This window comes from Uranotaenia lowii, chromosome 1 (genome assembly GCF_029784155.1).
Source record: "Uranotaenia lowii strain MFRU-FL chromosome 1, ASM2978415v1, whole genome shotgun sequence".
Classification (NCBI taxonomy): Eukaryota; Metazoa; Arthropoda; class Insecta; order Diptera; family Culicidae; genus Uranotaenia; species Uranotaenia lowii.
In genome coordinates, this window is record NC_073691.1 from 133619187 (window position 1) to 133642875 (window position 23689).

The 23689-nt window shown below is 32.8% G+C and overlaps 1 protein-coding gene across 7 annotated transcripts in view; it reads left to right on the forward strand.

Moving 5' to 3' along the window:
- Nucleotides 1-23689, forward strand: part of LOC129740098 (neuropeptide F receptor) — a 138366-nt gene that overhangs the window by 93498 nt on the left and 21179 nt on the right. For all 7 annotated transcript variants that reach the window (XR_008736103.1, XM_055731707.1, XM_055731706.1 and 4 more), the window contains one exon: nt 2719-2888. Coding sequence is in view for 6 of the 7 variants with exons in the window: in XM_055731707.1 (XP_055587682.1) it covers nt 2719-2888 (170 nt within the window). In the remaining variant the exon portion in view is untranslated. The remainder of the gene's footprint in view (nt 1-2718; nt 2889-23689) is intronic.

The window sequence follows — 23689 nt, forward strand, 5'->3', positions numbered from 1 at the left end:
TCGAAATGAAATTTAAATGCTTTTCATTTCGCAACAAAACGTTCGAGAAACAAATATTTCAGCTTATATTTTGATTATTATTGTAATAAACTTAAAACTGATTTTAACACACTTATTAAGTCTGTTATATTTTTCAGAATAATGATTCGAAAATATTAAGTTGTTTTTAGCCAGTTCTTAAATTCATTTCTCATTGTGAATTGTGGTTCAAGAATTTCATTTCTAAATATAAATTTAATTCTATTCTATCTTTATTTCAGAACTTCATTAAATCTGAATTGAATGAATTTAAATTTAAATCATATGTTTGGAATAGTAACAATCTTCCAACAAAGTGATTAAATAAAATGAATGAAATGATAAATTAAGTTAAAAAATTTTAAAAAAATTCCTTTTGATGTTTTAGAAATAATAAAAAAAAAGTTGCTATCATTTTAACTGATTTGGGAGTGTTAAAAAATCGCGCATTTTTTTTTCAGAAAAAACTGTTAAATATTACAAAAACATTGAAAACAAAGGTTTTGATAAAATGATCAGTTTTCTCGATGACTACAAATAAAATGAGAGAATAATTTTGACTTCTCAGAAAAAGTTACATAAGTGTTCTCTTTTGATGTTTTGTTATTACATTTCTACTAAAAAAATTCAAGAATTTAAAATACTATGAATGAAAATTCATAGTAATTTTCAATCAAAATGAATCTCAGATTTTATTGAAAACAAAAGGTTTTTTAGCCTTCTTTGTGTTTAATTAATTAAAAACATAAATAAAAAAAAAATCAATGATGAATTCAAAATCTGAGGTATGATACTTATATCAGAATTATATTTTTTTTTTTCAAATTTATCTACTCGCTTCTGAGATCAAAATTTTGATACAATATTTTCATTTTGATTTTGGATTGATGATTTTCCTTCGTTCTTAAAAATATTTAGAACTAAATAAAACCTAATAGGTTTCTTTTGATAAAAATAAACAACAATGATAATTTTTCATTGTTAAATTTGATTGGCTCAAAATATATGTAAGGTACACCAGAGTAATTGTTTGGAATTTTTCAATATAATGAGTACCTACCTAAATTTATGCGTTTATATGTATGCATTTATTTCAACCAAAGATAGAAGTTCAACGCATCTTTGAAACTTGGTGTTCTTTTTTATCCTTATTATAACAAAATGTTCTCTTTCTTGTTAAAAATGGATAAGATCGATCTAGTAGAGATCGATCCTCAAGCTTCGATTTTAAGGTGAATCGATCCTACGACCGCCCATCTGAATCAATCTTGGAGATCGATCTTTTTCTAAAGATCTAATAATTCTAGTTAGGTTCCATTTCAGATGACCACTCAGCTTTTTAGCCGTTTTTATTTTTCAGGATTTTCTAAAAAAAAATACAATTTTTTAAATAAATTTCGATTATCAATAGGAAATGTGAAACTTTCAGAAAATCTAAAATGGGCAAGTTGTGGCGTACGTGTAACGACTTCATCATCTATTTATCGAGTACTTTTATTATCAAAATTTAATGCTTTGAATTCTGAATGTATATACATATATCATTTAGATTGGCACGTTATTCAGATTACCGTTTATACACGATTTACTAGAACATTGCTCATACAAATTTGTGACGTCACCGTGGAATGGGTCTTAGATAGAGATGAAAATGAAAGAAGGAGAGCAATCGAAGAGTTAGTGTAAAATGTGAGCTAAAACTTTTGTGTTGTGGATAACTTTAAACTTCTTGAGTGATTCTAAAATTGAAATGCATCTTCCTAATTGAAATAATCTACCCTGTTTAATTATCTTAATTATGCTTTCTGTCAAAATCGGGACTTCCTATTAAAAGTGTTTTTTAATGATTTTGATGAAATTTATTAAAAGGTAAAGAAAATAGAAATTAGAAAATAGAAATTAAATTGATTAAAAATAAATTAAAAGTTATATTTGGCGACACTGAAGATGAATAAAATAAAAGTAACGTTTGTGATTTTGGAGGCAAAACGAACAAAACAAAGTCAGTCATTGATCTATTCTTGTGAGGGACAGACGTGTCTGCGTGAATCTCTAAATTGAGATTTTTAAAATCACGACACCAATGAAGCTATGCAATTTTTGGAGAAAAATTTAAAAATTGTTTCTTAAACGATAAAGTTATTCGTAGAATTAAAGTGGAACGTACCTAATCATAACTAAACTTCTTTGATTTGTTCTGCAAAAAAAAAGATGTTTATAGAAAGTTATAAAAGTAAGGCTGCCAGTAGAAGTCCTACGCATCTGAATTGCCCATTGGAAAATTGATCACCCCTATGAAAAATTTGACTGCAATATGTTTGAGAAACGCTCTCACGGAGTGAAAATTTTGGAATATTCAAGGGTTTACCAACTAGGAAAAGTTATGAATTTTTATGAAGTTCGAGCATTTTCGTATATTTCTAACGGGGTTTTCCCGCTAAGGGGGATCCACCCCCTCTAATTTTTAAGTTTTATTATTAAATTTTGAAACAGTTATTTTATAACATTATCTTTATTTTTTCCGATGAAAGCAAGACAAAATACATACTGAACGGCGCACGAACCGGTTGAGAATCCATTGATGATATAAATTCAAATTTAGTTTTTTAGATTCATGATGAAAACGAATAAATAAAGAATAATTTATAATGAAATCCTTGCCTAAAATTTCCTTACAACTTTTGCTAACCTTACTTCCAGATCTTCTGCTATGCCTGGTGACGATGCCCCTGACGTTGGTGGAAATTCTCACCAAGTACTGGCCCATGGGAAGGTTGCCATTTCTGTGCAAATCGATTGGCACCCTGCAGGCAACGAGTATTTTCGTCTCAACCATTTCCATCACAGCCATCGCTCTAGATCGGTATCAGGTAAGTTGAAATGGGGCGGAAACGAAAGCGACATGCTATTAACATGGCGCTGCTTGAAATTATTACTGACTGTCACCGTTTGCCGGTTAGTTATCGTGAAGTGAGTTTTGGAACTGGGAACTTCTAGAGATAGCCATTGGAATCAAGGAGTGAAAATGATTGATCGCGTCAACCCGACCAAGCAATTGGATCTCAATAAAATATTGTGGGTATGCCGTTCTTGTCTCATTAATCAACTTTTTAAACTTTATTTCAACGAAACCGATGAGGAATGGAAACTAGATTTAGACAGAAAAATCAAATAATTGTAAACGCTTTAATATAGTCCCCTGGAAAAGTTAGCACGAAAACTATTTTATCATACATCACTTCTGAATGAACAAGCAACATAATGTTTAGAATCAAATAAAAATTTTAGGGTAGTTTTATACATATATTTACTTCAAAAATCAAAAGAAAAGTTAATCGATGGAACCTTGAATGCAAAATTGAACGCATTTTCGCTCGATGCCCTCCATTAAAGTCTTTACAGTGTCATCCGGTATCAGTTTCTCAGTTTTTACATTTTTTAACATGTCCTTCTCGTCTGTGACTGTCTTCTTGCTCTTCCGAAGTTCCCGCTTTATTATTGCCCAGTACCAAGGCCGGATTAAGGGGGGGACAAAAGGGGCAATTGCGCCGGGCCCCCCGGCTCAGGGGGGGCCCCCGAGGGAAAAAAGTTTTAACATTTCTTTAATCATACTACTTCAATTTCTAGAAATCTATGAAAAGAAATCAAAAATAGAAAATCGGAATGAAAGCTTGAAATATAACAACTAAAAGGACCTCCGGGAAATAATCTCTCTTGCATAAGTTTTTGCTCTTGTTTTTCTCTTGCATAAGTTAAGGGGCCCCCCTAGAGTTAACAGTGAAGAAGTTCTCGTGCATTTTGCGAGCTAAGAATATCAAAATCATGGTATTGAATTTCAAACATTTCAACCCAAAATCTGGACAAAAATAATGTGAACCGAATTCGAAACAAAAACTAAGAAGAATATGAGGCAAAACACCTCAATTTTTAATTTTTTTTATCGAAACATGTCAGTATACTGAACAAAACTGGAAATATTAAGAAAAACATCTCCTCATTTTCATTGCAAATAAACGTCTCGCACAATAATAATGTTTATTATTATGTTAACCTTCCAAGTAATGCTTACTGCGCTAAAATAGCAGCTAATTTCGCCAAAACTGGCTCACAGTGCTAAGAGAGAACAGAGAAACTTTATGATCAACATTTCAGAATTTTATCCGGACAGTATCTGGGTTAATACTGGGTATTGTTACTACTTTTCACTTTTCGATCATAATTTTTGAAATTTCCGTTGGTTTATAAAATTTCAACCCTTTAGTTGCCTAATTTGAACCAATCAACAGTACAGAGTTTCTTTACTGAATTTTCATCCTAATTTCTGTCTTAGACTTCAAATTCGTATTGAAATATTTTCAACTGATTTAACAAAAAAATTTATCATCTACTGAAGTTAATATCTTGAAATCAGCATATCATTTTCCATATGAACATTCTCAAATTATTTAACAAATGATTTCATAGTTAAGTTGCAAATATCATTGAGTGATTCTCTTAACATGAATGTTTCCATGTTTTTGATCTTTTTTTCAAGATTCAATTTATTGACATTTTCAAGACTTGTGTTGATTTTCAGTTACTGAAGTTCAGCTTAGTGATTTTTCTGAATATCAGTGTTTCAAATAAAACGAGTACGAATTGAAGATCCTTGCCTCGTTCAACGCTACACTCGCGAGTGAACGATGCTTTGAAGAGGGGAAAATACACAAAAACACGAAGGACACTCACTCAACTTGGCTGGTGTTCATGAAGTAATATGCATTCGAGGAAGCAAAATCGAAAAAGCAAACGAATGGAACTCACTCATCACGACCTCCAAGCTTGAGGCAACCGAATTCGAAGGCAAGCACAATGTCGAATTGCCTTGTTTGCGCCTGGTTCGAATGCTTAAGGATAATTCTGCTATTGCTCAGCTACCACAGGCGGGCAGCTCGTTTTTTCGTTTTTTTTCCTCTTTGCACCGTATGTTGGGCGCTTTCCTTTCGCTTCAAACAACGTGTGCGATTCGTTTAGTTGTCGTTGTTGTTGCTTCAACCTTTTCGCTGAGCTTGAAGATGCTCGCCTCAACACAAGCTGTCGGCATGAGGCATTCAAATTCAATTTCAATATAGTTTTGATTACTGGAAAAACTATTTGAAATTGGACATATTTCCATATTTTCAAACGAAATTTGAAATTCATTCTTCAATTGGAATTTTTCAAACCAGGGGTGAGCAAATCGCAGCCTGCCGAGAGTTTCTTAAAAATATTTTTTCAAAAAATTCTCGTATAAGAATATTTAAGACAGATTGTATTAATAATACATAAACCAGAAATGAACAAAACGTGTCCTGCGGGCCGGTTGCGACCTGGTTGCGGCCTGCGAATATATTCTCAAATTATATTATATTTTTTAATAAATCGGGGATGAATAATATGTTTATAGTTTGTTCAAATATGCACTTAACGTGTTTTATTTTGCATTTACCTCACAATCATTTGGTTGAACTTTTTTTTTTATAGAAATTTAAATTCTAGTAAAATGATCGGAGCACCATTTAAAAGCACATGATTATGATTATTATTTCACTTCATCCATCACAATGTTGTTTGATAAAAATACTTTACTGATAATAATTTTGACGAATCGAACAAAAACACAAGTTACGTTACCATTCAAATCTGGCAAAAAATGTAATCATTGAAAAATGAAATAGAAGCGGATTTGTATTTCATCATCAATTGGAATTATCTAAAAACTAACCACAAAAACAGATTTTTATCTAATAGCTATCAGCTGGCATTGCCAGCTTACACAAACATGTTCAACATCTAATTTGTTTGATTATACTTTTAAATTTTCTTTTTCATGAATTTGTTGTTGTTTAAAAATTTACGTTCTTGTGCTATTAAGTTCTGCAAATTATTGAAGACTGCTGAAAAAATTTTGAGTTCAAACTGACCTTTTGGTTCAAAAAGCTGCTCAACACTTACATAGGCCAATATAAAAAAAAGTTCATAATTTATGTTTCTAACCCTAATTTTGTATTTCAAGTTTATGGCATATCGGCAAATTATAATTCTTTGTTTTTATAAATTTGTATTTGTATTCTATGTATGTATGTATTTGTAATCGAAAAGTTACTAGATTCAATTTTTTATTCTTATTCAAAAGCATCATTCGTTATTTAAAAGCTATATTTTATTACAATATTGAATTTGTTTTTTTTTTGTTCAGAGCAATGATTTTCTAATAAACTTCAGAATTTTATCTTCAAATTGGGAACTCTTATGTTGTATTACAATTCTAAATTTCTATTTCTCATTTCTTCCAATTACAAGTTGTTATATTCTGATGATTATTAAGAACAAAAATATTTCAATGGGAATTTCTATCCATGATTGATCATCATTATTATTGCTGAATTTTTATTTTCATTCTATTGTTCATTCTGATGAAATTCTATTATTTAAAATTGGGTTCTAGAGGGTTAAATCACTTTAGAAAATACGTTCTGAAATATTTAAAATGGTGGGCAATATTTTTATAATACAAATTTAAGTAATAAAATATGGAACTCACTTTCATCGATGGTTAAAATCTTTCAATTTGTTCAAGAGTCTGTTAGATTAGGCTTATTTGATTTAAGTCTAAAATAAGTCTTTAAGGGGGGAGTAACGGGTAAAAAAACACAATTTTTACGATTTTTTTAGAGCTATCGTTCAAACAAATGTATTCAAATTTTTTGCATTATTCAAAGCATTGTTAAAAAAAAAATTTAGTAATTTTTTCGTAGAGAAATATTGAAAAATGAGCTGGTGACGGAGCACTTTCGAGGATGCCTTTTAGAAAACAGGATTTGCGGTGGACACTGTATCTCAGCACAGAATCATCTGAAGTCAAAAAATCAGAGCAAAATATTTTTAATAGATGATTGTCTGGATCTCAACGATTTTATTTAACTTAAAAAATTTTTTAAGAAATTTTTGTGGCTGTTTGAAGTAAAAACTACGATATTTCACGAAAAAATCCACCATTTTTTATCTGTAAAATCTCCCCAAAGTAAAAAAAATAAAAAGAAAATCGTTGGGGTTGGGTATTTTATATGTAGAAAATATGTTCCAAATTTGAAAAGAATCGGTGAAGTAGTTTTCAAATGACGATGTCCACTGACATTAAAAATGTGCTTTCGAGAAAAACGCGTTTGAAGTTTCTGCTCTTGCTTTCTTGCAGTATTAGATAGGAGGAGATAAAGGCCTATAATTTCTACAGTTTTGCTCCAATTGACTTGAAAATTTGACACAACATTCTTGAAATGTTTTACAATTAGAAAATAAAAAAATAAAAAAAACGATTTTTTGAAAGTGTTTGACCCTACTCCCCCCTTAAGAAATATTTTCAATTTCTTTAAAAAAAACTTAAGATATGCTCAAATATAATAAAATTAATGGGCTTGTGATATAGCTCGGTTGGCAAGTTAGTTGCTTCCTGAGCCGATGTCCGTGAGTTCGAGCCCAAAAGTAAACATCGATCACAGTTGTACCGGATAAGTTTTTTAATGACTGTTCGCCAACTGCCATTGTCATGTCATTGTTATGTCATTGTCATGTCATTATCATGTCATTGTCATGTCATTGTCATGTCATTGTCATGTCATTGTCATGTCATTGTCATGTCATTGTCATGTCATTGTCATGTCATTGTCATGTCATTGTCATGTCATTGTCATGTCATTGTCATGTCATTGTCATGTCATTGTCATGTCATTGTCATGTCATTGTCATGTCATTGTCATGTCATTGTCATGTCATTGTCATGTCATTGTCATGTCATTGTCATGTCATTGTCATGTCATTGTCATGTCATTGTCATGTCATTGTCATGTCATTGTCATGTCATTGTCATGTCATTGTCATGTCATTGTCATGTCATTGTCATGTCATTGTCATGTCATTGTCATGTCATTGTCATGTCATTGTCATGTCATTGTCATGTCATTGTCATGTCATTGTCATGTCATTGTCATGTCATTGTCATGTCATTGTCATGTCATTGTCATGTCATTGTCATGTCATTGTCATGTCATTGTCATGTCATTGTCATGTCATTGTCATGTCATTGTCATGTCATTGTCATGTCATTGTCATGTCATTGTCATGTCATTGTCATGTCATTGTCATGTCATTGTCATGTCATTGTCATGTCATTGTCATGTCATTGTCATGTCATTGTCATGTCATTGTCATGTCATTGTCATGTCATTGTCATGTCATTGTCATGTCATTGTCATGTCATTGTCATGTCATTGTCATGTCATTGTCATGTCATTGTCATGTCATTGTCATGTCATTGTCATGTCATTGTCATGTCATTGTCATGTCATTGTCATGTCATTGTCATGTCATTGTCATGTCATTGTCATGTCATTGTCATGTCATTGTCATGTCATTGTCATGTCATTGTCATGTCATTGTCATGTCATTGTCATGTCATTGTCATGTCATTGTCATGTCATTGTCATGTCATTGTCATGTCATTGTCATGTCATTGTCATGTCATTGTCATGTCATTGTCATGTCATTGTCATGTCATTGTCATGTCATTGTCATGTCATTGTCATGTCATTGTCATGTCATTGTCATGTCATTGTCATTGTCATTGTCATTGTCATTGTCATTGTCATTGTCATTGTCATTGTCATTGTCATTGTCATTGTCATTGTCATTGTCATTGTCATTGTCATTGTCATTGTCATTGTCATTGTCATTGTCATTGTCATTGTCATTGTCATTGTCATTGTCATTGTCATTGTCATTGTCATTGTCATTGTCATTGTCATTGTCATTGTCATTGTCATTGTCATTGTCATTGTCATTGTCATTGTCATTGTCATTGTCATTGTCATTGTCATTGTCATTGTCATTGTCATTGTCATTGTCATTGTCATTGTCATTGTCATTGTCATTGTCATTGTCATTGTCAGTGACCATCTGTTCCACACACAGCACCTTGGATTTCACTATTCACCACGCATTGAAGTTCCTTCCAGATAGCTGATTCTCCCAGCGCATCGTGTGCATTTGTTGTTGCCTCATCCTTAGCGCCGAGCTTGAAGATGCTAGCCTCAACACAAAATGCTAGCTTGAGGCATTCATATTCAGTAGGGTAATCGAGTATCGATCGTTCGGCCTCTTAAGGCATCAGGAAGCAAGGAACTCTTGAGGGATATACATTCCCTACAGCAAATGAATCGCGTCACTCAGAACGAATTCTGCTTATAAAGGGGAGGTTTGCATGAACGTGTAGGAATCGTCTCCGGTAGCACAGGGCGAGCGCTCAAATTGTGTTATTTGAGTGCTTCAGGGGAAAAAAAGCATGAGCGATGGAAACACTGGTTGAGGCTAGCATCTTCAAGCTCGGCGCTAAGGATGAGGCAACAACAAATGCACACGATGCGCTGGGAGAATCAGCTATCTGGAAGGAACTTCAATGCGTGGTGAATAGTGAAATCCAAGGTGCTGTGTGTGGAACAGATGGTCACTGACAATGACAATGACAATGACAATGACAATGACAATGACAATGACAATGACAATGACAATGACAATGACAATGACAATGACAATGACAATGACAATGACAATGACAATGACAATGACAATGACAATGACAATGACAATGACAATGACAATGACAATGACAATGACAATGACAATGACAATGACAATGACAATGACAATGACAATGACAATGACAATGACAATGACAATGACAATGACAATGACAATGACAATGACAATGACAATGACAATGACAATGACAATGACAATGACAATGACAATGACAATGACAATGACAATGACAATGACAATGACAATGACAATGACAATGACAATGACAATGACAATGACAATGACAATGACAATGACAATGACAATGACAATGACAATGACAATGACAATGACAATGACAATGACAATGACAATGACAATGACAATGACAATGACAATGACAATGACAATGACAATGACAATGACAATGACAATGACAATGACAATGACAATGACAATGACAATGACAATGACAATGACAATGACAATGACAATGACAATGACAATGACAATGACAATGACAATGACAATGACAATGACAATGACAATGACAATGACAATGACAATGACAATGACAATGACAATGACAATGACAATGACAATGACAATGACAATGACAATGACAATGACAATGACAATGACAATGACAATGACAATGACAATGACAATGACAATGACAATGACAATGACAATGACAATGACAATGACAATGACAATGACAATGACAATGACAATGACAATGACAATGACAATGACAATGACAATGACAATGACAATGACAATGACAATGACAATGACAATGACAATGACAATGACAATGACAATGACAATGACAATGACAATGACAATGACAATGACAATGACAATGACAATGACAATGACAATGACAATGACAATGACAATGACAATGACAATGACATGACAATGACATGACAATGACATGACAATGACATGACAATGACATGACAATGACAATGACATGACAATGACATGACAATGACATGACAATGACATGACAATGACATGACAATGACATGACAATGACATGACAATGACATGACAATGACATGACAATGACATGACAATGACATGACAATGACATGACAATGACATGACAATGACATGACAATGACATGACAATGACATGACAATGACATGACAATGACATGACAATGACATGACAATGACATGACAATGACATGACAATGACATGACAATGACATGACAATGACATGACAATGACATGACAATGACATGACAATGACATGACAATGACATGACAATGACATGACAATGACATGACAATGACATGACAATGACATGACAATGACATGACAATGACATGACAATGACATGACAATGACATGACAATGACATGACAATGACATGACAATGACATGACAATGACATGACAATGACATGACAATGACATGACAATGACATGACAATGACATGACAATGACATGACAATGACATGACAATGACATGACAATGACATGACAATGACATGACAATGACATGACAATGACATGACAATGACATGACAATGACATGACAATGACATGACAATGACATGACAATGACATGACAATGACATGACAATGACATGACAATGACATGACAATGACATGACAATGACATGACAATGACATGACAATGACATGACAATGACATGACAATGACATGACAATGACATGACAATGACATGACAATGACATGACAATGACATGACAATGACATGACAATGACATGACAATGACATGACAATGACATGACAATGACATGACAATGACATGACAATGACATGACAATGACATGACAATGACATGACAATGACATGACAATGACATGACAATGACATGACAATGACATGACAATGACATGACAATGACATGACAATGACATGACAATGACATGACAATGACATGACAATGACATGACAATGACATGACAATGACATGACAATGACATGACAATGACATGACAATGACATGACAATGACATGACAATGACATGACAATGACATGACAATGACATGACAATGACATGACAATGACATGACAATGACATGACAATGACATGACAATGACATGACAATGACATGACAATGACATGACAATGACATGACAATGACATGACAATGACATGACAATGACATGACAATGACATGACAATGACATGACAATGACATGACAATGACATGACAATGACATGACAATGACATGACAATGACATGACAATGACATGACAATGACATGACAATGACATGACAATGACATGACAATGACATGACAATGACATGACAATGACATGACAATGACATGACAATGACATGACAATGACATGACAATGACATGACAATGACATGACAATGACATGACAATGACATGACAATGACATGACAATGACATGACAATGACATGACAATGACATGACAATGACATGACAATGACATGACAATGACATGACAATGACATGACAATGACATGACAATGACATGACAATGACATGACAATGACATGACAATGACATGACAATGACATGACAATGACATGACAATGACATGACAATGACATGACAATGACATGACAATGACATGACAATGACATGACAATGACATGACAATGACATGACAATGACATGACAATGACATGACAATGACATGACAATGACATGACAATGACATGACAATGACATGACAATGACATGACAATGACATGACAATGACATGACAATGACATGACAATGACATGACAATGACATGACAATGACATGACAATGACATGACAATGACATGACAATGACATGACAATGACATGACAATGACATGACAATGACATGACAATGACATGACAATGACATGATAATGACATGACAATGACATAACAATGACATGACAATGGCAGTTGGCGAACAGTCATTAAAAAACTTATCCGGTACAACTGTGATCGATGTTTACTTTTGGGCTCGAACTCACGGACATCGGCTCAGGAAGCAACTAACTTGCCAACCGAGCTATATCACAAGCCCATTAATTTTATTATATTTGAGCATATCTTAAGTTTTTTTTAAAGAAATTGAAAATATTTCTTAAGGGGGGAGTAGGGTCAAACACTTTCAAAAAATCGTTTTTTTATTTTTTTATTTTCTAATTGTAAAACATTTCAAGAATGTTGTGTCAAATTTTCAAGTCAATTGGAGCAAAACTGTAGAAATTATAGGCCTTTATCTCCTCCTATCTAATACTGCAAGAAAGCAAGAGCAGAAACTTCAAACGCGTTTTTCTCGAAAGCACATTTTTAATGTCAGTGGACATCGTCATTTGAAAACTACTTCACCGATTCTTTTCAAATTTGGAACATATTTTCTACATATAAAATACCCAACCCCAACGATTTTCTTTTTATTTTTTTTACTTTGGGGAGATTTTACAGATAAAAAATGGTGGATTTTTTCGTGAAATATCGTAGTTTTTACTTCAAACAGCCACAAAAATTTCTTAAAAAATTTTTTAAGTTAAATAAAATCGTTGAGATCCAGACAATCATCTATTAAAAATATTTTGCTCTGATTTTTTGACTTCAGATGATTCTGTGCTGAGATACAGTGTCCACCGCAAATCCTGTTTTCTAAAAGGCATCCTCGAAAGTGCTCCGTCACCAGCTCATTTTTCAATATTTCTCTACGAAAAAATTACTAAATTTTTTTTTTAACAATGCTTTGAATAATGCAAAAAATTTGAATACATTTGTTTGAACGATAGCTCTAAAAAAATCGTAAAAATTGTGTTTTTTTACCCGTTACTCCCCCCTTAAAGACTTATTTTAGACTTAAATCAAATAAGCCTAATCTAACAGACTCTTGAACAAATTGAAAGATTTTAACCATCGATGAAAGTGAGTTCCATATTTTATTACTTAAATTTGTATTATAAAAATATTGCCCACCATTTTAAATATTTCAGAACGTATTTTCTAAAGTGATTTAACCCTCTAGAACCCAATTTTAAATAATAGAATTTCATCAGAATGAACAATAGAATGAAAATAAAAATTCAGCAATAATAATGATGATCAATCATGGATAGAAATTCCCATTGAAATATTTTTGTTCTTAATAATCATCAGAATATAACAACTTGTAATTGGAAGAAATGAGAAATAGAAATTTAGAATTGTAATACAACATAAGAGTTCCCAATTTGAAGATAAAATTCTGAAGTTTATTAGAAAATCATTGCTCTGAACAAAAAAAAAACAAATTCAATATTGTAATAAAATATAGCTTTTAAATAACGAATGATGCTTTTGAATAAGAATAAAAAATTGAATCTAGTAACTTTTCGATTACAAATACATACATACATAGAATACAAATACAAATTTATAAAAACAAAGAATAATAATTTGCCGATATGCCATAAACTTGAAATACAAAATTAGGGTTAGAAACATAAATTATGAACTTTTTTTTATATTGGCCTATGTAAGTGTTGAGCAGCTTTTTGAACCAAAAGGTCAGTTTGAACTCAAAATTTTTTCAGCAGTCTTCAATAATTTGCAGAACTTAATAGCACAAGAACGTAAATTTTTAAACAACAACAAATTCATGAAAAAGAAAATTTAAAAGTATAATTAAACAAATTAGATGTTGAACATGTTTGTGTAAGCTGGCAATGCCAGCTGATAGCTATTAGATAAAAATCTGTTTTTGTGGTTAGTTTTTAGATAATTCCAATTGATGATGAAATACAAATCCGCTTCTATTTCATTTTTCAATGATTACATTTTTTGCCAGATTTGAATGGTAACGTAACTTGTGTTTTTGTTCGATTCGTCAAAATTATTATCAGTAAAGTATTTTTATCAAACAACATTGTGATGGATGAAGTGAAATAATAATCATAATCATGTGCTTTTAAATGGTGCTCCGATCATTTTACTAGAATTTAAATTTCTATAAAAAAAAAAGTTCAACCAAATGATTGTGAGGTAAATGCAAAATAAAACACGTTAAGTGCATATTTGAACAAACTATAAACATATTATTCATCCCCGATTTATTAAAAAATATAATATAATTTGAGAATATATTCGCAGGCCGCAACCAGGTCGCAACCGGCCCGCAGGACACGTTTTGTTCATTTCTGGTTTATGTATTATTAATACAATCTGTCTTAAATATTCTTATACGAGAATTTTTTGAAAAAATATTTTTAAGAAACTCTCGGCAGGCTGCGATTTGCTCACCCCTGGTTTGAAAAATTCCAATTGAAGAATGAATTTCAAATTTCGTTTGAAAATATGGAAATATGTCCAATTTCAAATAGTTTTTCCAGTAATCAAAACTATATTGAAATTGAATTTGAATGCCTCATGCCGACAGCTTGTGTTGAGGCGAGCATCTTCAAGCTCAGCGAAAAGGTTGAAGCAACAACAACGACAACTAAACGAATCGCACACGTTGTTTGAAGCGAAAGGAAAGCGCCCAACATACGGTGCAAAGAGGAAAAAAAACGAAAAAACGAGCTGCCCGCCTGTGGTAGCTGAGCAATAGCAGAATTATCCTTAAGCATTCGAACCAGGCGCAAACAAGGCAATTCGACATTGTGCTTGCCTTCGAATTCGGTTGCCTCAAGCTTGGAGGTCGTGATGAGTGAGTTCCATTCGTTTGCTTTTTCGATTTTGCTTCCTCGAATGCATATTACTTCATGAACACCAGCCAAGTTGAGTGAGTGTCCTTCGTGTTTTTGTGTATTTTCCCCTCTTCAAAGCATCGTTCACTCGCGAGTGTAGCGTTGAACGAGGCAAGGATCTTCAATTCGTACTCGTTTTATTTGAAACACTGGCCTCAACACAAAATGCTAGCTTGAGGCATTCATATTCAGTAGGGTAATCGAGTATCGATCGTTCGGCCTCTTAAGGCATCAGGAAGCAAGGAACTCTTGAGGGATATACATTCCCTACAGCAAATGAATCGCGTCACTCAGAACGAATTCTGCTTATAAAGGGGAGGTTTGCATGAACGTGTAGGAATCGTCTCCGGTAGCACAGGGCGAGCGCTCAAATTGTGTTATTTGAGTGCTTCAGGGGAAAAAAAGCATGAGCGATGGAAACACTGCTGAATATTGAGAACTCAGGATCTACGTTTAAGGTACTAAACTCATTTGGATTCCTTATCTGACTTTTTCCATGATAACTGAACGTTTAAACGTTTAAGCTCTAATCTGATTTTTTTCAAATGATTTTTTTTTGCACTTATACCACCTTTGTCACATTTAGAATAACAATTTGATAACAATTTTTTTTTATCTGATGAGAATCATATTCGTAAACGTTTCATGAAAACGTTTCTCTTGTGTTTCAAAGTTATAAAATTGAAATTCACATTTGGTGCAATCTCTGCTTTGGCTCTGATTGTAACTTTGAATCTCTTTTTTTTTCAATTCAATTCATATTTTGTTTCTCAAAACTTTATTTAAAATTATGATTACAGATTTGATACACTGAATTGTGGTTCAGAATCTAACCTGATGTTTAGTCTTGAATTCTTAAACTCTTATATCTGCATCGCTATAGAATTTTTATATTCAATGTTTCAAATCTTCATGATACTTTCCAATTGCCATGAGGTAAATATCTCTCGATGAATCACAAACCAGACGATCAATGATGAAATGAAAATCATTCAAAATATCTATCCGTCATTTTTCTAAATCAGAGAATTTTAGTTAATGATAAGGGTATTAAAAAAAATTGAGAATAGAATTTAGCATTTTGCAGCTTAAATCAGAGTTTTCTCTTCCGCAATATTTGCACCTGATTAATTAATAGGGTGATTTGCCAATCGTTGCACCTGATTAATTAATAGGGTGATTTGCCAATCGTTGCACAGCTAAGCACATGATTTTTGTTTTTATGCTGCATTTTAGTCATTTCAACCAAATTCACTCGATTATTTTGTCGATTCCACTCATTCAGGATTGGTCAACATGGTCCAAAAGTTCAAGTGTTTGAAAAAAGTGCCATAAAAATTTAAAAAATCATTTAAAACAGCTTGTCTGTGCCCAATAGTTGCACAGGCAAATTTTATGTAGTGCTTAATGTTGTCCGATTTTTTCCAATGGTTGCACATTTTAAAAATCTTCTTAAGGCTCAGCCACCATGTGATTGAGCAGGCCTATATTTGTTACGGAAGCTTATTATGAGAACTTCTAGTTCAAATGCAATCTTATTTGGAGACAGCCCCTTTAAAGGGGGGGGGGGGGGGGGGTCATCCACAATTGGAAAGTTCGGACCCAAAATCTAAAAACAAAACACAAAGCCGCCGGGTTGAGTGTCTGGAATAGCATTTATCACACGTGAAGTTTTCTCAGATACTTAAACCTACCTCTGAATTTACCCGAAATCATCTGAGTGGAGTGTTATTTGACCTCATTTGCTCTGTGTTGAGCTTTTTTCTTTATCTGTCCTACCATTATGAAATTTTATGTATTTGAAATCCCATGCCTATTTACAGTCGAAACGATTGAAGTACGTGATCTGTTTTGCCCTACTTTACCCCTATGAAGAAGATGTGATTTTATAAAACTATTGCTTTAGGACTCACTTGGAAGTCGATTGATTTTTTCATAATGAATATCAATTTTAAACTTGAAAATGGACACAACCACGCCCAAAGTTTCAGATCGTTTGACTGATTAATGCTCATGATATACAATTTTGTATAAGAATTTGTCTTTTCAAAAGGTTTATTGATTTAAATATCTTTTTCATGTAAGTGGATTTAACTGAAATGAATGTAACCTCTGTAGCATTTCATCAATCTTCAGGAAACTATCACATCACATAGAAATGTTTCCCAAGAGTTTTCCGGCTGGAAAAATGCTTTGGATCAAATTAAGTTTAACAAAGCTATGACTGTTTGTTTTTCTGGATGATAAGGGCCAAATATAGATCCACTTAGATGTCTCCAGTGACGGCAGCTCGACGGCAGATTAAAATTTCGGAGAAAATTGCATATCAGATAATTAATATTACGTGTCTTCCAACCTTTGAGTTTAATTTTTTGGGATTAAGGTTCGTAGTTTTCCTACTGTACAATATTTTGACAATATTATTAACAAAATCAAGGGGATCGCTGTTGATATTGAATAAAATTCTTTAAGATTTGTCGTCTTAAAATTTGAGAAACATTTCAAAATTTCATTGTTAAGATTTGACGGTAGAAAAAATAAACTTATGGAAATCTGAAGTGTCTTTGAATTATTGAATTTATTATCGAAAATCAACATTGCGTGCAAAAAATATTGAAATTCTGAGTGGAAAATAATTAATTAGAGCACAGAAATTACTAAAATTACTAGTTTAACATAAATATCCACTTATTAAGATAAAAATATGTCATATCAAAAGACAATCCAAGTTTTTTAAGTTGCATGTAGTCAATGAACGTGTTCAATTTTGTATGACAATTTGTATGGAAGAAGAAATTTTTGCATATCCAAAAAATTCAAATAAGTTTGAAATTTAGTTGGTCTTTAATTATTGATTTTGCCTATTCTTAAGCTTCATTTTTTCCCATGAGAACATCATGAGAAGAAGCAAAGCATTTCATGAAAAAAGTTATAACCATTTCAAAATACAAAATCGGAATCCATTGAAAAGTATTGTGAAATTGCGAGATTTGCTTTCAATAATTTCATGACATGATTTTGCTAGAGTTTTAAGTCAACACACTTATTGGCTATGCAAAGCAGTATAATGCAATTCTTATTTTCATCTTACGGTTAACAAGCTTTCAAATTAGCTGCCAAAACACTTAAATAAAAAAAAATACTTATTTTGAATTTTTTTATGACAACGAATTTCATTTCTGGGGTACAAGTTAGGTTTAGTTTTTATTCACATGTTTTTAAACTTTCAGTACATCAGTTTTTGAATGAAAATTTGGATTTTTCCGTACAATCCTCTTTACTAATTCAAAACACGTTGTAAAAATTCAGGACTTAATCAATCGCTCCCAAAATTTTTGTTGCTATTTTTGGCTGTAAGAACAATCAAACAATGTTATTGGAGGTATACGAACTTTTAAATTTGAAATTTCCAAACAAATTTTGTAGTGGACTTATGTACAACAATGGGGCAGAAGGAGATTGAGCGGACCAATTGTTGCACGATTTGACAGTTTTTCTGGTTAATTATGGATCATAATTTTTTTTCAAAATCATGGTGTTAAAATTGTCCAACAAACGTTTCGTAAAGAGAACTGATACGAAAAATGATTTATTCTGACGTAAAATCTTATTTGCCGTAGTAGGAATGTTAAGGTTTTTGTTAACAATTAGCACATAAACCGCGCGAAAAAAACAAGAAAAATTAAAACAGTCCTAAGATACACACACAGCAGAAAGTTTCTCAAAAGCCGCATTTCATTAGAAAACATTCCGAATTACATGATTCAGTATTATTTTTGAGGAAAACTTGGAAATCAACTGAAATACTGTCAATTTAAGTCAGTCTGTGCAACGATGGGTTAGGGGACAACGATTGGCAAATCACCCTAATTTTCATTTGAAGGTAACAAAAACAATCTTCTACGCAGTCAACATGGCTATTTGAAGACAGTAAACTGAATCCATATTCAGTTCTTTTACACGTTTAAAATGTTTTGTATTCTCTGGTATAACATTTGAAAAAAAAATCGAATCATAGGTGCCCCCCGAGAAAAATTGCCCCGGGCCCCCCGATGGCTTAATCCGGCCCTGCCCAGTACTGCTCCAACGGGCGCAGCTCCGCACACAGGAGTATTTCACCCAAAAACCTGGCCAAAACTCAAAATTTAAATTTCATTGGTTTCTTTTATGTCAATGTTTATTTGATTCTTGAATAAATTTTGCACCATGTACCGGTCAGTTTTTTTTACATCTGATTTGTTTATAAGCTGTTGCAGCTGTCGAAACTCTAGTATTTTTATGAGATAGAATTTTTCTACAAATCGTTGAATCAGCGCGACTACGTCATATCAATGAATAAAACTTTCTTTAGTGACTTAAAATGAAAATTTGAAATGGAAAACTTCAATGCAGGTATGTTTAATAATTTTAAGTATAATAGACTAAATTTGATGACTATAGAGACAGTACGCAGTGCTTTGAAAATTCTTTTTTTTTTTTTTGTTTTAAACGATGATTTTTTCTACAAATTAGTGTTTTTGTTTATGTTCCCAGCAAGTCCCGGCAAAATGTTTGATATCATTAGAAAATTGATAACTTCAATAATCATGTGCAAAAGAAAAAACTCGCGCAAACTCGCGCATTTTTTATATTTTTAACCTTCCCATGCCGTTCGCAAAATATCCGTTTCCAGGAAATTTGAGTTGTAGTTTGATTTCGTTCTCCTGACTGTAAATGTTAACCGATTTTGATGATATTATATTCATTGTGTAGCTAATTTGTTCTTATTACTCAAAATTTTAAAATAAAGTCGATATGTATTACCAAGATATCAGAAACTGGTTCAGAAAGTGAAAAGTCCGAAAAATCAATTTTATTTTTAAAATGCTCATAACTTTTGACAGCTTTTCTGTATTTAAGTGTTTCATTGATGTTTGAAATCGTCAAGAATCCATCTATCCGACAGTGTATAGATATGTTGGGGCCCAATGAAAGTTTTGACCGCTATCTCAGATTTTCCGGTAGAAAAAAATCTAACTTTAAAAAAACGATATCCAATTTTTGCTTTGCTTAGCTGTATTTCATTTCCCAATGAACCGATTTTCAAAACTCAAATTTCAATTTTTTGACGTTAATTTGATCATTATTTTCATAGAACATACTTGGTCTGTCAAAATTCCAAGTTCTTCAGTATATTGGAATGATGATAAAGAGATTTTAAATGTGCGCTTCGGGTCATATTGACCCGAACGGCATGGGAAGGTTAAGTTTCAAGTTTAAAAATATTGATAGATTTTTTCCACAAAAAAGTCACCTAGGGCTTCGTTTATTTTAAACTAGCTGATCCCATACGAACTCCGTTTCGCTTTCAACTTGGAATACGTCATGAACAGTTTGTATGAAAGCCAATTGCCAAGCATTTTCCAGATGCACTTCTGAATTTATTGTTTAGTAATAATTGCACAAATATTGGACGATCACTTTGTCTGTTGTCTGCTACTAAATTGGAAATCAAGAATCTTTTGACCGTGCCAAAAAACCACGTGTATAAATTTCGACTGGATCATTGCATAACAACGCAATTATTGCCAAAAAGCTAAACTCCTTTCGGGGGCTCTTATACAATCTTTGATGACTGAAATCGATTGCCCTTCCCTCAAAACTCCCGTGTGCAAATTTTCGAAGCAATCCATTGCATAATAACGTCAATATTGTTAAAAACAGTTTTAAATTTATATGGACGACCCCTTTCGTCGACCCCTGGCAAAACATTTGACATCTGAAATCGATTGCCCGTCCCTGAAAACTACCGTGTACAAATTTTCATCCCAATCCGATGTAAAATAACGACGATATTGCAAAAATATTGAAAGGTTTATATGGACGACCCCCTTTGCCGGCCCCTTACACTGAATTTAATACCTGGAATCCATTGCTCGTCTCTCAAAACTCTCGTGTACCAATTTTCGTCTGAATCTGATGTATAATAACGACAATATCGCATCAACAGTGAATAGTTGATATGGACGACCCCTTTGGCCGACCCCTGATTATAGTTTAGATAAATGAAATCAGTTGTTTATCCCTAATAACTCCTATGTGAAAATTTTTACCCCAATCCGATGTATAAAAACGTCAATATCACTAAGATACTGAAAATTTAATATGGACGACCCCTTCTGCCGGCCCCTTACACTGAATTTGATACCTCAAATCGATTGCACGTCACTTAAAACTATCGTGTACCAATTTTCATCTGAAGACGATGTATAATAACGTCAATATCGCAAAAACAGCGAACAGTCAATATGGACGACCCCTTTGGCTGAGCCCTTACACAAAACTTGACACCTGAAATCGATTGCTCGTCTTTCAAAACACTCATGTGCAAATTTTCAACACGATCCGACGAAAAGTAACGTCAATATCGCGAAAACAATATTTGTCTTGTATGGACGACCCCCTTCAGAAGGGGTCATCCGAAAATATAAAAACATTTTTCATCCTTCCTGGTCCTAATGAGCATGCATGCCAAATTTCAGCTCTCTAGCCCTTAAGACGGCTGAGTCTATAGAGGACAAACAAACAAACAAACAAACAAACAAACAAACAAACAAACAAACAAACAAACAAACAAACAAACAAACATACAGAAATTGCTTTTTATATATATAGATTAAAGCTCAGTAAAATTAATGTTCTTTTTCGAATATTTTCAAATGTTATTTACCTTTCAAAAACAAATAAAAAAATTGAAATTTTTTTGAATTTTTCAACTTTTCTAACCTGGATTATCTATCATGTCATATAAATGTGAAAATTTCCAATAGAATATTATGAAAAAATACGAAAACGGTAAAAAATATTTTAAATGATCTTAACACTAAACATACCGACTTTTTGTGTATACCTATTCATACCGCGAGCGGTCAAATGACGGTTTACACTGTTTTCGCTAAAACTTTCTTGTTTCTCAACCGATTTCTTTAAAATTTATAGTTTTGAAAAGCCTATAATGTGACTCAAATGTGTTTTCCAGACAGTTTTCAGCTACAGTTAATTATTTCAAAGTTATTTTAAGTCCAAAATTTTTTTTTTATGAAAAAACATGCTTCAGGAAAATTGCTATAAATCAGTTATTTAGTGCTCAAAAAAAATTTCACTTGGTGCCTGAGAAAGCTGAAGTTAGAAGCTATGTATATGCTGCACATACGGAAATTTTTATCGAATTTTTTTTTAAGGTCATCCCTACAAAAAATGTAAAAAAGTTGTGTAAACCCCGTACTTTTCAATCAATCAACCGCCAAAGCTGTTCCTGTTACAGTAGAAAATTTTCAAAAAATGAATTGGAAAGTTGACGTAATTTGTCACATTTTAGCATCTTTAGATTTTGTCAAATACGTAACACATAATTTATGACGAATTTCAAAAGGTAGCTGATTTTCGAACATTTCATCAATTCGGATTTTTGATACAATTCTTACACCTAAATTCAGCTTTGCACTGGATTTTGAGTATGTTATCGTAAGGTTTAGGCAAAAAAAATACATGCAAAAGAAAGCTGATTTCATACCGATTCTAGTGACGTAGCTACATTGGCCGGGCGATGCTTGACAAAAATATAATAAATATATATCTGAAAGTAGAACCAGAAAATTTGAGCGAATGCTCGTTTGTTTTTTCGTTTCCTTTCACCCGTCTTCGTGTGCAAAATAGCTTTGAGATATTAGGGGAAAGGTTTCCTTAATGGGCCTATCGGGTTAAATGACCCTACGGCTGTTTGATGAAATGGCTGACGAGACAGCTTATTTGACCAATGCATTTTGAGGGTGATTCGCTTAGAACATAAGGCAAAAAAGAATTTCATGAATTTACAAACTCAAAAAAATTTAAAAAATCATACAAGGTTTTGATACATTTTGATGTAATATTTCGACTTTTAAATAAAAGTTACTTTTAAATAAATAAATGATTTTTATCATTGAACCTCCAAATCTAAGCTATGAATAACATCTTAAGAGAGAATTGAAGATCTAAAAACAGATTTGATAAAGTTTTTCTCATGGATGAACTGCCCCCATAGTATAGCAATCCTAACTTTTGTTTTATTCCATAAAATTATAATATACATAGATTTTTATGAAACTTCAGCTTTGTCGTACGGAAATTATTACTTTCTAGCAGTTTCAATGAAATTATACGGAAATATTGCCCAAAAAACAGAAATTTTGTTCAAAACATAAATAGGCGCATTGACCCCGCACGGTTTGAGGTTCGGCATTTTAGACAACACTCATAATAAAATCCATTTCTTGGAAACAGAAGAAAATTTTAACATATAAATTACTCCAATGTATAGAAAACAGATGCCCGCAGACGTGTATATAGTTTTTGTACACATAATCT